The sequence below is a fragment of the Neopsephotus bourkii genome, unplaced genomic scaffold (assembly GCF_033783945.1).
Source record: "Neopsephotus bourkii isolate Nb327-2 ecotype Australia unplaced genomic scaffold, CSIRO-AGI_Nbou_v1 NB_547, whole genome shotgun sequence".
Lineage (NCBI taxonomy): Eukaryota > Metazoa > Chordata > Aves > Psittaciformes > Psittacidae > Neopsephotus > Neopsephotus bourkii.
The window spans coordinates 1,218,045-1,228,276 of NW_026901048.1; the positions used below are offsets into that span (position 1 = coordinate 1,218,045).

At 42.7% G+C, this 10,232-nt stretch overlaps 1 protein-coding gene across 1 annotated transcript; it reads right to left on the bottom strand.

The window, feature by feature from the left end:
* Positions 1 to 323: 323 nt before the first annotated feature.
* On the bottom strand, positions 324 to 7,821 carry COQ2 (coenzyme Q2, polyprenyltransferase). Its single transcript, XM_061350962.1, has 7 exons — positions 7,569 to 7,821; positions 7,291 to 7,457; positions 5,203 to 5,324; positions 4,892 to 4,977; positions 3,851 to 3,984; positions 3,207 to 3,395; positions 324 to 825 (listed from the first exon to the last, which is right to left on the bottom strand). Exons 1-7 carry the CDS (start codon positions 7,783 to 7,785, stop codon positions 679 to 681), a joined length of 1,062 nt encoding a protein of 353 aa, XP_061206946.1. The 5' UTR covers positions 7,786 to 7,821; the 3' UTR covers positions 324 to 678.
* Positions 7,822 to 10,232: the final 2,411 nt, after the last annotated feature.

Consider the following 10,232-nt stretch of genomic DNA (forward strand, 5'->3'; position numbering starts at 1 on the left):
GTCACGCACACTTGGCAACAGCTCTGGGCTGCTCTGTTTTCAAGTCAGAAATCTGTGTTCAAACCGTTCTTGATAAATGAGCTCAGCTCATTCTGTGCAGGAAACTTTGCAGAAGCCTGTTCTTTGCACATGAAAAAGAATCACTGCCAGCAATTACAGCAAGAGCAGAAGGTAATTTTAAATACTTCTCCTTTGACTTTGTATTCTGGACCTCACACCGAGTCCTGACTGCTTCTAGACATGTCAGGATAAAAGTTTTTATTGCAGTTCTTTCATGCAAAAACCTCCAACTCAAAATGTATCAAAACTCAATTAATAGAAACCAGAACACCAAACACGTACAGACAGATTTTATTTACATCTGCTTTTTGCCACGTGCTGTCACTAAGAGATATTTGTTTCATGTAAAATCCTGGGCTCGCAGTCTTGAGAGCTTGACAGAAGTTTGCCTGTACTGCACAGGACCAGCAGAGCAGCTTCACTTGTTGAAGCTTCTATGGAGGTTGAAGTCATTTAAGTATGATTAAAACTTACACTGTAGGATAACCTCATTTGCATGTTTTTAGAAACAAGAATGTTTTCACCAGCTTTTATAAATAAACAGTATAAAGTAGCTACAGTTATAAGTTATTTCTTACAGTACTTTCATTTCAGCTGAACTATTTATAGTAATTTCAACTACCTGTTTTCTTTTCCATTTTTTAAGTCTTTTTGTTTCCACAGATTTCCAAGCACAATGCCTATGAAGAGCAGAACTCCAACAGTACGATTTGAAGCAAATTTCTTCCAACAGTCTTCAGGTTTGTCTATGTCCAAAGTGTAAATCTGAAAAAGCACAGTGTAACATTCTAGCATTAGTCTACAGATTTATAAACGTTTGACATATCACAAGACACAGTAAAGTCTGTAACTTCAAAAACTGAATCTCAAATTCTAAAGTCTACCTTTTGCTCCACAAGAAACAGGAATACACTATGCTTAAATGATTATCTGCAGAACTGGCATCTATGTTTACTTCACAAATTTATTCAACATAGAGCAGGAAAGTCAAGGATCACATAAGGACACGATTCCCAGACCCTCTGCATGAAGGACTGTATAAACAGCCTGGTGTGTTTGGTTTGACAGTAAAAAGTGTAAAAATATCTGGGCATGTGTTGTGGTTTAAGCCCAGTCAGCAACTAAGTACCACACAGCCACTCACTCACTCTCCCTGGAGGTTGAGAGCGGTTTAATAACGGAAATAGAAACATTATTATAATAATGACAACAGCAACAACAATAATAAAATGAAATAGAGAGAAGAACATAACAAACAAACAAAAAAGCCCAAGTGATACACAATACAACTGTGCAACATTGGCTGACAAATGGATGCCCAGCCCATCCCTGAGTAGCAATCAGTCCCTACTTGCCAACTACCTCCAGTTTATACACTGAGCATGATGTTCAGCTGTCCTGTCTATGCTCCCTCTCGGCTTCTTGTGCCCCCCCTTACTGGCACAGCATGGGAAACTTCAAGTCCTTGACTTAGTATAAACACTACTCAGCAAAAACTAAATAACTGGTGTGTTATCAACATTATTCTCAGACTGAAACGAAAACACAGCACAGAAAATTAACTCTATCGCAGCTGAAACCAGGAGAGCATGTAAGTAAGTCTTTTTGAGATTTTCCTCTGTAGGTAGCCAACTAATTCTTCAATGGGAACTCTAAACAAAATTAAGCCTGCCAAAATCTGCCTGCAGCTTTAAATCTCTGCTGTTAGGTGTTGCTCTATGTTCCAGTAAAGACAAGCCACTGGAGAGCCAGCAGTGACCCAAGCTAACTGGAATGCACAAGAAGGTGCTCAGCCCTGCCTAGTCACACACGGCTGGTTCAATCCAGTCCCTCTTAGGTACGTCCATTCAGCTCTCTTACAAATAAAACCAGGACACCTGCAACAACATCTAGAAGCAAGGCCTGCCCAGCTTGGTAGTTGTGTGCTGTGAGACATAGCTAAAGGTGAAAAACCAACCCACACAATGCAGCCAGAGCAAAGTTACTGAAAAGTATTCCTGGAAACAAAACTTGGTGAAAAAGTCTTGAGAAGGATGACAAGAAGTGTTAAGCAAAATAAATGAAAGGGTTAGTGGAAAAGTACCCCCGAAAACCTCGAAACTTGCAACTCAGCCTCTAGAGAAGTAAAACCAGAATGTATTGGACTCAAAGAAATAAAATTAGAATGTATTTGACACAAAGAAGTGGAATCTTCCTTGGAAAACCTGCTCCTCTGCCATGTGTAGTCATACAGAGGTGACAGGTCTGGGTTCTGATCAAATAATCTGAAACGGTGCCACAAGCTTCTAAGACAGGATGTTGTCCACACCCTTGAGAACCTGTCAGCCCCTCAAGCACAGGGAACTGAAAACACTGAACTGACAAATGAAACCCAAGAGCAGCCAAACCACGAGGTATACCTTCAGAAATGCAAAGTAAATAAAAGATGTTATTTTTTTATCAGTTAACTTCTTGGGTGGGATAGAAATTTGTCATCTTCATGACCCAAACTCCCCTGTCTCAGGCAAAAATTCAATGAATTAGGTAAAACTTACCCCTCATGCAGCATACTCAGCTTTCTAAACTCAGCTAATTAAGAACACATTCAGAAATCTACAACATGAAGGTAAGCATGAGGATGTTTGGCAGAACCAAAAATAATCATTCAAAAAGGAAGCTACTCCGTGGTACACAGAACCATGTGCTCTTGGAAATCCACACAATTGTGCACATTTCACCACCTACATTCTGCATTCTCACTTACAGAAACCCTACCTGAAGAAAAGTTAATTTCCATTTGTGCTGAAATTACAATGTAAGGCCTCTCTGACAAATCAAATGGTAAATGATTGTGCAGCAGATACTGAGGTAGATCTAACTTGCAGCTGCTACTGGAAACAAAAAGAAAACCATTCCCTTGAGATGACAGCTTAACCTGAGGCAGAGTGTTTGGTTAGGAACAGACTGAAAACTAGTGCTCTACAGTCTGTGGACCAGTGGAGGTCTCTTTAAACAAAAGGTCTGCAAGAGGTATTTAAGTGAAGTAAGCTTATTGTCAGAAGACTTAAGTTCTCTATAAAGAGACTCTTTGTAGTTGGCAAACTGATGGGAGTTCAAAAGCACTTATCAAGAACTTCCACATGGAAAAATTATGAAATCCATCAAACCTGATGTGCTAGGTGAGCCCCTACAGCAGCCACAGCCGAGTAATATGGGAATGTCTGGTTACAGTTCATTCCTGCCATGCATAAACTCAAGAGCATTGCAAGGCTGAAGCCACTGAGCCAGTGCTTCGTATCTTCCTTGAACTGTAATGCTGTTGACTTCACACCGATCACGATGTCATCTCTCTTATCCTAGAATGAAATGATGAATCAGAAAAGAAAAAACAATCACAACCCAACCACCACTTCATAAGGTAAATAAAAAGAGGGGCCTTGCTTAAATTTCCAACGCTTCTTATTAGGAGCCCAATTTAAGTTCATTTGTAGGTCCCTACATTAAAATTGAAATTAGAAGGTTGGTCATTAGATCTGCTTTAGCGGCCAAGAGCTAATACCAACACTGAAGTTATTTATACAATGCAAATACATAAGCACACGAAGTGCACTATACTTCCAGCTTTCCACCTGATATATAAAACATTTGCAAGCAGCAATAAAAGGTCTGAGGGCTGGGGTTTCTTTGGTACACTTTTAGCTCAGCTGAGGGTGAAGCACTGCAACATGTTAACACTGCTGTTTGACAAAAAAGCTGTAAATTAAACACACAAATACGCAGTGATATCTAAAATTTCCCACTGCTACTCTACCTGGTGTGCATAAATGGTATCGTATACCAGAGTCCACATTACTCCAGCTAAGTACAAGGGCAAACACACAGACCATTCACATGACCCTCTGATGGCAGACCAGCCAAGAAGGGCTCCCCAGTTAAATGTAAGTCCTAAAAACATAGAGTAAAAGAAAAAAAAGTTACAAGATTGCCAGTAGTTATCTATATCGCATGTACATAATCCACTACTATTTGTTCCAGCATATATCATATCAGTAGCTTTTTGTACATTACCAACATCTCTATTTTTCTACCACTTATTTTCAGGAAGGTAATAAATACAAGTATTTGACATTAAATACTCTGGAGGTACCAGGAGAAATACATACAGCCATACATTTTCCCCCAGTATAAATTTTACTTCATTAGCACAGGGAAATATTTGTACAAAACTATTCCAGCATACCCATACAACAGGTCTAAAGTTACAAAACTTAAATGTCAGTATAACAAAAGATGTTAGTGCAACTGACTGCACAGAAGCCAACTATGGTACTTCAAGGCTGAAAATGACAATTTTGGTTGAGAAAGCTTGAGAAAGAAGGTGGCTGTGCCCTGGATTCACACAGCTGGAATGTGAAGGCCAAGATTCAAAGACACATTTTAGTAGCTCAACCTGAAATACAAGCACCATCAGTTTCTGCACAGGAATCATTTTAGAGGCTGAAGACTGAAATGTAGAACAAATGCATGTGTAAGACAGATTCTGAGATAAGCCCAAAACTAAAGCTGATCCTCAAACGTCAAATATTTATTTTCTCCCTCCTTTTCCCCCTCCCCTCACTCCATTAAATTAAGGAACTGATTTTTAACCAAAAACCCTAACCCAAACATCAAGTCTTACATGTGTTATAAATTGCTTAAGAAGCTTCTGACACAACAGAATTTCATCTATAAGGTATTTTTATTTTCATATAAAGTTATACAAAATCAGATGGCTCAAGTTCAATTGCTAATTTGTAAAACACCCCAAAAGCTCAACCCAAAGAAAAAATTAGCAAAAATATTTCCAGCTCACCCAAAACTAACTGTGGCCAATATGTTATTCTCTTCATCAGAGGGTAGGTGACCACAAGAGATAAAGAGGCTGCTCCCAGAGCGATACTGTAAAACATACCATGAGGTTTATTGTTTGCCAGCCTAAAGACGCAGTGTGGCATTACACAGGAGAGGTAAAGATTACTGAACTAATTCTTCTACTTTGAAATGCAACTCCACAACTAATAACCTCCTTCCCCTGCCCCCAGGGACTTTCCTGCTGAAAATCTCTGTGCCTGACAGTAGACCTAGAATCAAATTTTAAAAAGCAAAACATAACTTGTATGTCACCTATAGTAATTCAGACACAGAAGCACACAAAGCGCCAAGCTTAGTTGTCCGCCAAGAAAAACAAAGGACTGGAAAGTGGAGATATCTCCAGCTGCCAGGGGCCTGCTTGCCGTCCTCGCCACCTGAAAATAGAAAGAATAATGTTAATACCAAATCCAACATAACACATTCCAATGGATCTTAAAAGTCACACCATTGGCATATAGCAGAAAAATAAACAGAAACAGGTCACAGAATGTATGAGATGAGGTTACTTCAACGCTACAAACAGTGTATCTTCACAGACATGAGCTGTACTTCTAAGCAGCAGTGCTTATACTAGAAGCATGCAGGCTTTAAAACCTAGAGCAGGAATAAAGTGTCATTTCTATGTAACAAGGCTGATTAGAAACACTGCAGACATCTTGTATATGAGTTTTAGTACCTTAGAGGAAAAAAATAATCAGACTTAAAAACTGAGCTGACTATCCCAATTTCAAGGAGCACTTCTGTGATCAAACACTTTAAAGTGATTACTACACAAAACAGTGTAAAGATGCAGGGTTCCTCTAACACATGTAACCATTGTTGATGACTGTTAAAGGACAATTAATTTAATCCTAGTCTGGGTACAGTGGAGCTTAGAAACTCTGTCTGGAATAAAAAATCATAAAAGGTAAACTAAAAGAAGAAACAAATATCAGAAACAAGTTAAACTGAGTTATTTGCCAAAGGTGACTGCTGCCAAAAGGGAAAAAATCCCACAGAACCCAAATGTCTTGCATGTTGACGAAAATGGCATAAAGTCTATTCAAAGAGGTTCAAAATCCAACTTTTTACAGAATACTCTGTAGGCATAAGGTGTTCTGCGCATGCTTTAATAATGTGAATTTAAATAAAGTTTTTCAGAGTAGGTTAAGCATCAAATTCTGCTGCTGCAGTTTAAACACACTCTTAACATATCTGTGACCAATTTCACTGCATATTGCAGCCAAACATGGGATGTTTCATTTAAACAGAAGAAAATACTTACTAAATGATCCATAACATAAAATGGAAAACCCCAACCCATTATCACCAGCACAAGACAACATCCTGCTACTGACCCAGCCCCTATCACACTTGTTTTAAATATATCCTTTAAGATATGTAATACCGTGACAGGAATGTCAAAAGCTTTACATCTAATCACATTAAGGCATAAATCAATTAATTATATTGAAAAGTCCCTATTACTAATCACACTCCCCACCCTGGCAAATATTTTTATTATACGTAGTCGTTAGTAATCTCCAAACACTAAACCATCCAAAACTGCCACAAAACCTGAAATGATTCATTCACTGCCTTCCCTACAGCACAGATACACCAGTGCTGTAACAACTTCACGGGCTGGCTCATTCTCCTGTCTCTCACCAGCACCGAAATCCAAAGCCCCACACCAGAGGAACAATATAGAAGCAAACAGGACAAGCAAACAGTGACGCATCGCCAGGATACTCCCCTCCAAGCCTCCACCTGTGGACATTACAACATCTGACACCGGGCACTGCCTTCTGCTCATTTCCCTCTTCTGAACAAAAAGGAAATGAAAAATACAACACAATGGAAGAGGATTAGCTCAGGGCTGGGTATGACACTCTTTTAACAGCCATTTTCATGAACAAGTTACAAATACTCAAGGAAACCTGGCTCCTGAAAATCAAATAAAGTGTTTCTTGGGTAGATCATAACTAGCAAGTGTAGCAAAAAAAAAAAAAAAAAAGGTGTTATTTATTTTCTTCTGTCATGCAAAACTGTGTTGTAAAAACCGTGTTGTAAAATAAACTTCAAGCTGACAAACACATGTATTTTATCTTACACAGAAGTGCTCTAGAAGACTTACTACCGCCCTAGACAGAGAAGTGTTATACAAAAATGGAACTATTTCTACTATTCTAGGAGGAGATGCAGACGAATTAATTAATTGCACGCATCTCGGATAGAACGGAGGAATTACTGAACCTGGAGCCCTACGCCTACACTCAGCAGCTAAGCACTGGTGATGTGGGAGATGAGCGGACATGCACTTTGCACAGAGCTCTTGTGAAGCCCACGGGGTCGCTCTACCTTTCTGTCATAGTCGCGATCCCACATGTCGTTGATCGTGCAGCCGGCTCCGCGCATGAGCACCGCCCCGAGGCCGAACAGGGACAGCATGTGCCAGTCGGGGAGGCAGCCCGGCTCTGCCGCCAAGCCGATGCTCCATGTGCACGGCAGGTACAGCAGCCACGTCCCTGAGGGGAGAGAAGACCCGCGGGTGGCCTGAGGAGCCTGGAACGAGGCGCGGGGGGAGGCAGAGTCGCCACGGTTACCGCGTCACTACGGCGGCGCCTCGTCGCGCTCACCGGCGGGCTGGTGCAGCCGCATGAGGCGCAGGTATGGCTGCAGCGGCACCGGCGCGGCTCGCACCAGCTCGGACGCCGAAAAGCTGAGCGTGCGCTGCGGTCCCGGCGGCGCGAAGGGGCGGCGCAGAGGCGGAGCAGCAGCGGCGGCGGCGAGAGGCAGGCGGGCGGCACGGAGGCCGGGAGCTCCCCGGCACAGCCGCGCCAAGAGCGCCGCCATCTTGCCGCCGCGCTTCCGGCGTGGGGGTGACACGTGGGGTCACACATGCGTGAACCCACCCCTCCCGTCTGAGAGAGTGGGGCCGGGCTTGGGGCGCGCTGGGGTTCGATGGTGACCTTCCTTGTCCCTCCTCCGTGTGCTGGCTCGCTCGCGGGAATCGAAACTGCGGGACAGGCCGGGCGGAGCCCATCCCCCGCGGCGCTGATGAAGCTGTTTCCGCGGGGGCAGGCGGGGATCAGCAGGAATCGGTCCTGGCACAGGTACAAAGGACGGTGGCCAAGTCCTGGCTCGGGGCGTGACGGAGGTTGGAGCTTTGACTGAAGTCAGGCTTCGAGAGGCGGATGCTGACAGAGCCCCCCAGGGGGACCGATGGCACAGCAACAGGGTGCACACATTTAATAACTCCTATAATCGTTAGTTGCTGTACCTCAGCACCGCACAAGAGGCACGTGTGCTGGTTTTGCTGTTAACGTTTCTGTGAAGTTTTTCATGCTGTTCGTTGAAATCCCATAGGTGACTTTATATCGTAAAATATACCATCATGTTCATGCATCCTCAGCACGTCTCATCTCCTAAACCTCCCAGTCTGTAATTACGAAAAAATACTAGGATTGTATAGGGGCTTTTGTCCTGGATTCAGCTGGGATAGAGCTGATTTTCTTTGCGGTATCTGATGGAGTGCTGTGTTTTGGATTTTGTCTGGTAACACCGATGTTTTGGTTGTTGCTCAGTAGCTCTTTCCCTTATCAAGGACTTCAGTCTTTCATACTCTGCCCGTGAGAAGGGGCATGGGAAGCCGGGAGGGAGCAGAGACAGGACACCTGACCCAAGCTAGCCAAAGGGGTATTCCATACCCCGGCACATCATGCCCAGTGTATAAACTGGGGGAATTACCCAGAAGGAACTGATTGCTGCTCAGGTTGAGCTGGGTATCAGTCAGCAGGTAGTGAGCAATTGTACTGTGCATCACTTTTTTGGAGGATGGGGTTTATTCCTTCTTCTCTGTCTCTATTTCCTAATGTTGTTGTATTGCTATAATTTACTTTTATTTCAATTATTAAACTTTTTATATCAACCTGTGGGTTTTTACCTTTTTTTCTGATTCTCATTTCTGGCCCACTGCAGGGATTTAGGAGGGATGGGGAGTGAGTGTGAGCCTGTGTGGTACTTAGTTGCCAGCTGGGGTTAAACTATGACATCTTCGGATCTCTGTCCTCGTTCATTTAGCTCTCCCAGCATCTTCTTTGAGTTACTGCATAAAATGGGGAGAGGAGCTTTGGACAGAACCATAAACACCTTGTCTTGCATGGTTTCAGTGATAAAATGTCCCCAGGTTTGCTGCTGAAAGATTTCTTGGAGAATTTGTTGACCGTGCAGTGTGTAACTTCTCTGTCATTGCACACTCCCTTCAGTTTGAGCACCTCGTACACTAGCAAAAACGAAGGGACACCATTTTAGACTTTCATTTCCCAAAAAGTTGACTGCCAAGAGGAAGTAAAAAACCAGTGTGATGGAGAAGAGACTTTCACATTTTTCCACTTGCTGGAGCAGTACTGCACAGCAGTAACACAGATTGCTCAGGACCATAAGAGAAACAGATGCTCAGCTCTGATGAAGTGTAACTAGAATATTTTTTCTTGTGTGACCTTGGCTGTTTCATTCTGTTGAGATCAGTCGCTGTGGGCTTTGTTCAGGTGTGGATGAGTGCTTGAGGTGTGTTTGAACAGTGTATCTTGGAGGCAGCAAGCAAGTCCCTGCAGCCTTGCACGCTTGCTTTGCCTATATTCACTGTAAGGTGGCCTAGCTCCTCACTGAAGAAGAAAACCAAAACCCAAACCCTCAAAAGTCTAGAGAATTGCACATTTCAGACCTGACAAATCACCAAAAGCTATTAAGTCCCCACTGTCATTTTTTACTTATGTCTGAGTCAATGGTCAAAATGTCCCTGATTCCAAGGAGATTATCAGTTTCCTTATTTTTACATGCATTAAATGATCCCCTATACAAAGGTCTCATGACGCAATGTACTCCACCTTCCAGGAACTGATGCACAGTAAATCCAAGGTGAGCAATCCAAGCTCAAAAATGCAAAACCAAATTGGAACATGTGTGAGACACTTGCTCCTGGTCTCAGATAAATCTGTGTGTGTGTGTGTGTGTGTGTGTGTGTGTGTGTGTGTATGTATATATACATACACACATATTTAAGTTCAAGACCCCAAATTTTACAGCATTCACAGAGGGGAAAAAACCCTTGAATAAAGTGCTCATGGGGCCCATGCTGCTGCAGATGGGGCCTGCGAGGGTGGTATTCAACTCTGGGTCTGACCATACCTGTTCTGCTGTGCTGGGATCCAGTGTCACTTACTACATTTGTCTCCCTCCTGCTTTGTTTATACAGAGCTAACAGTAGCTATCAGCTTAATATACAACACTTTGTAAAGAAA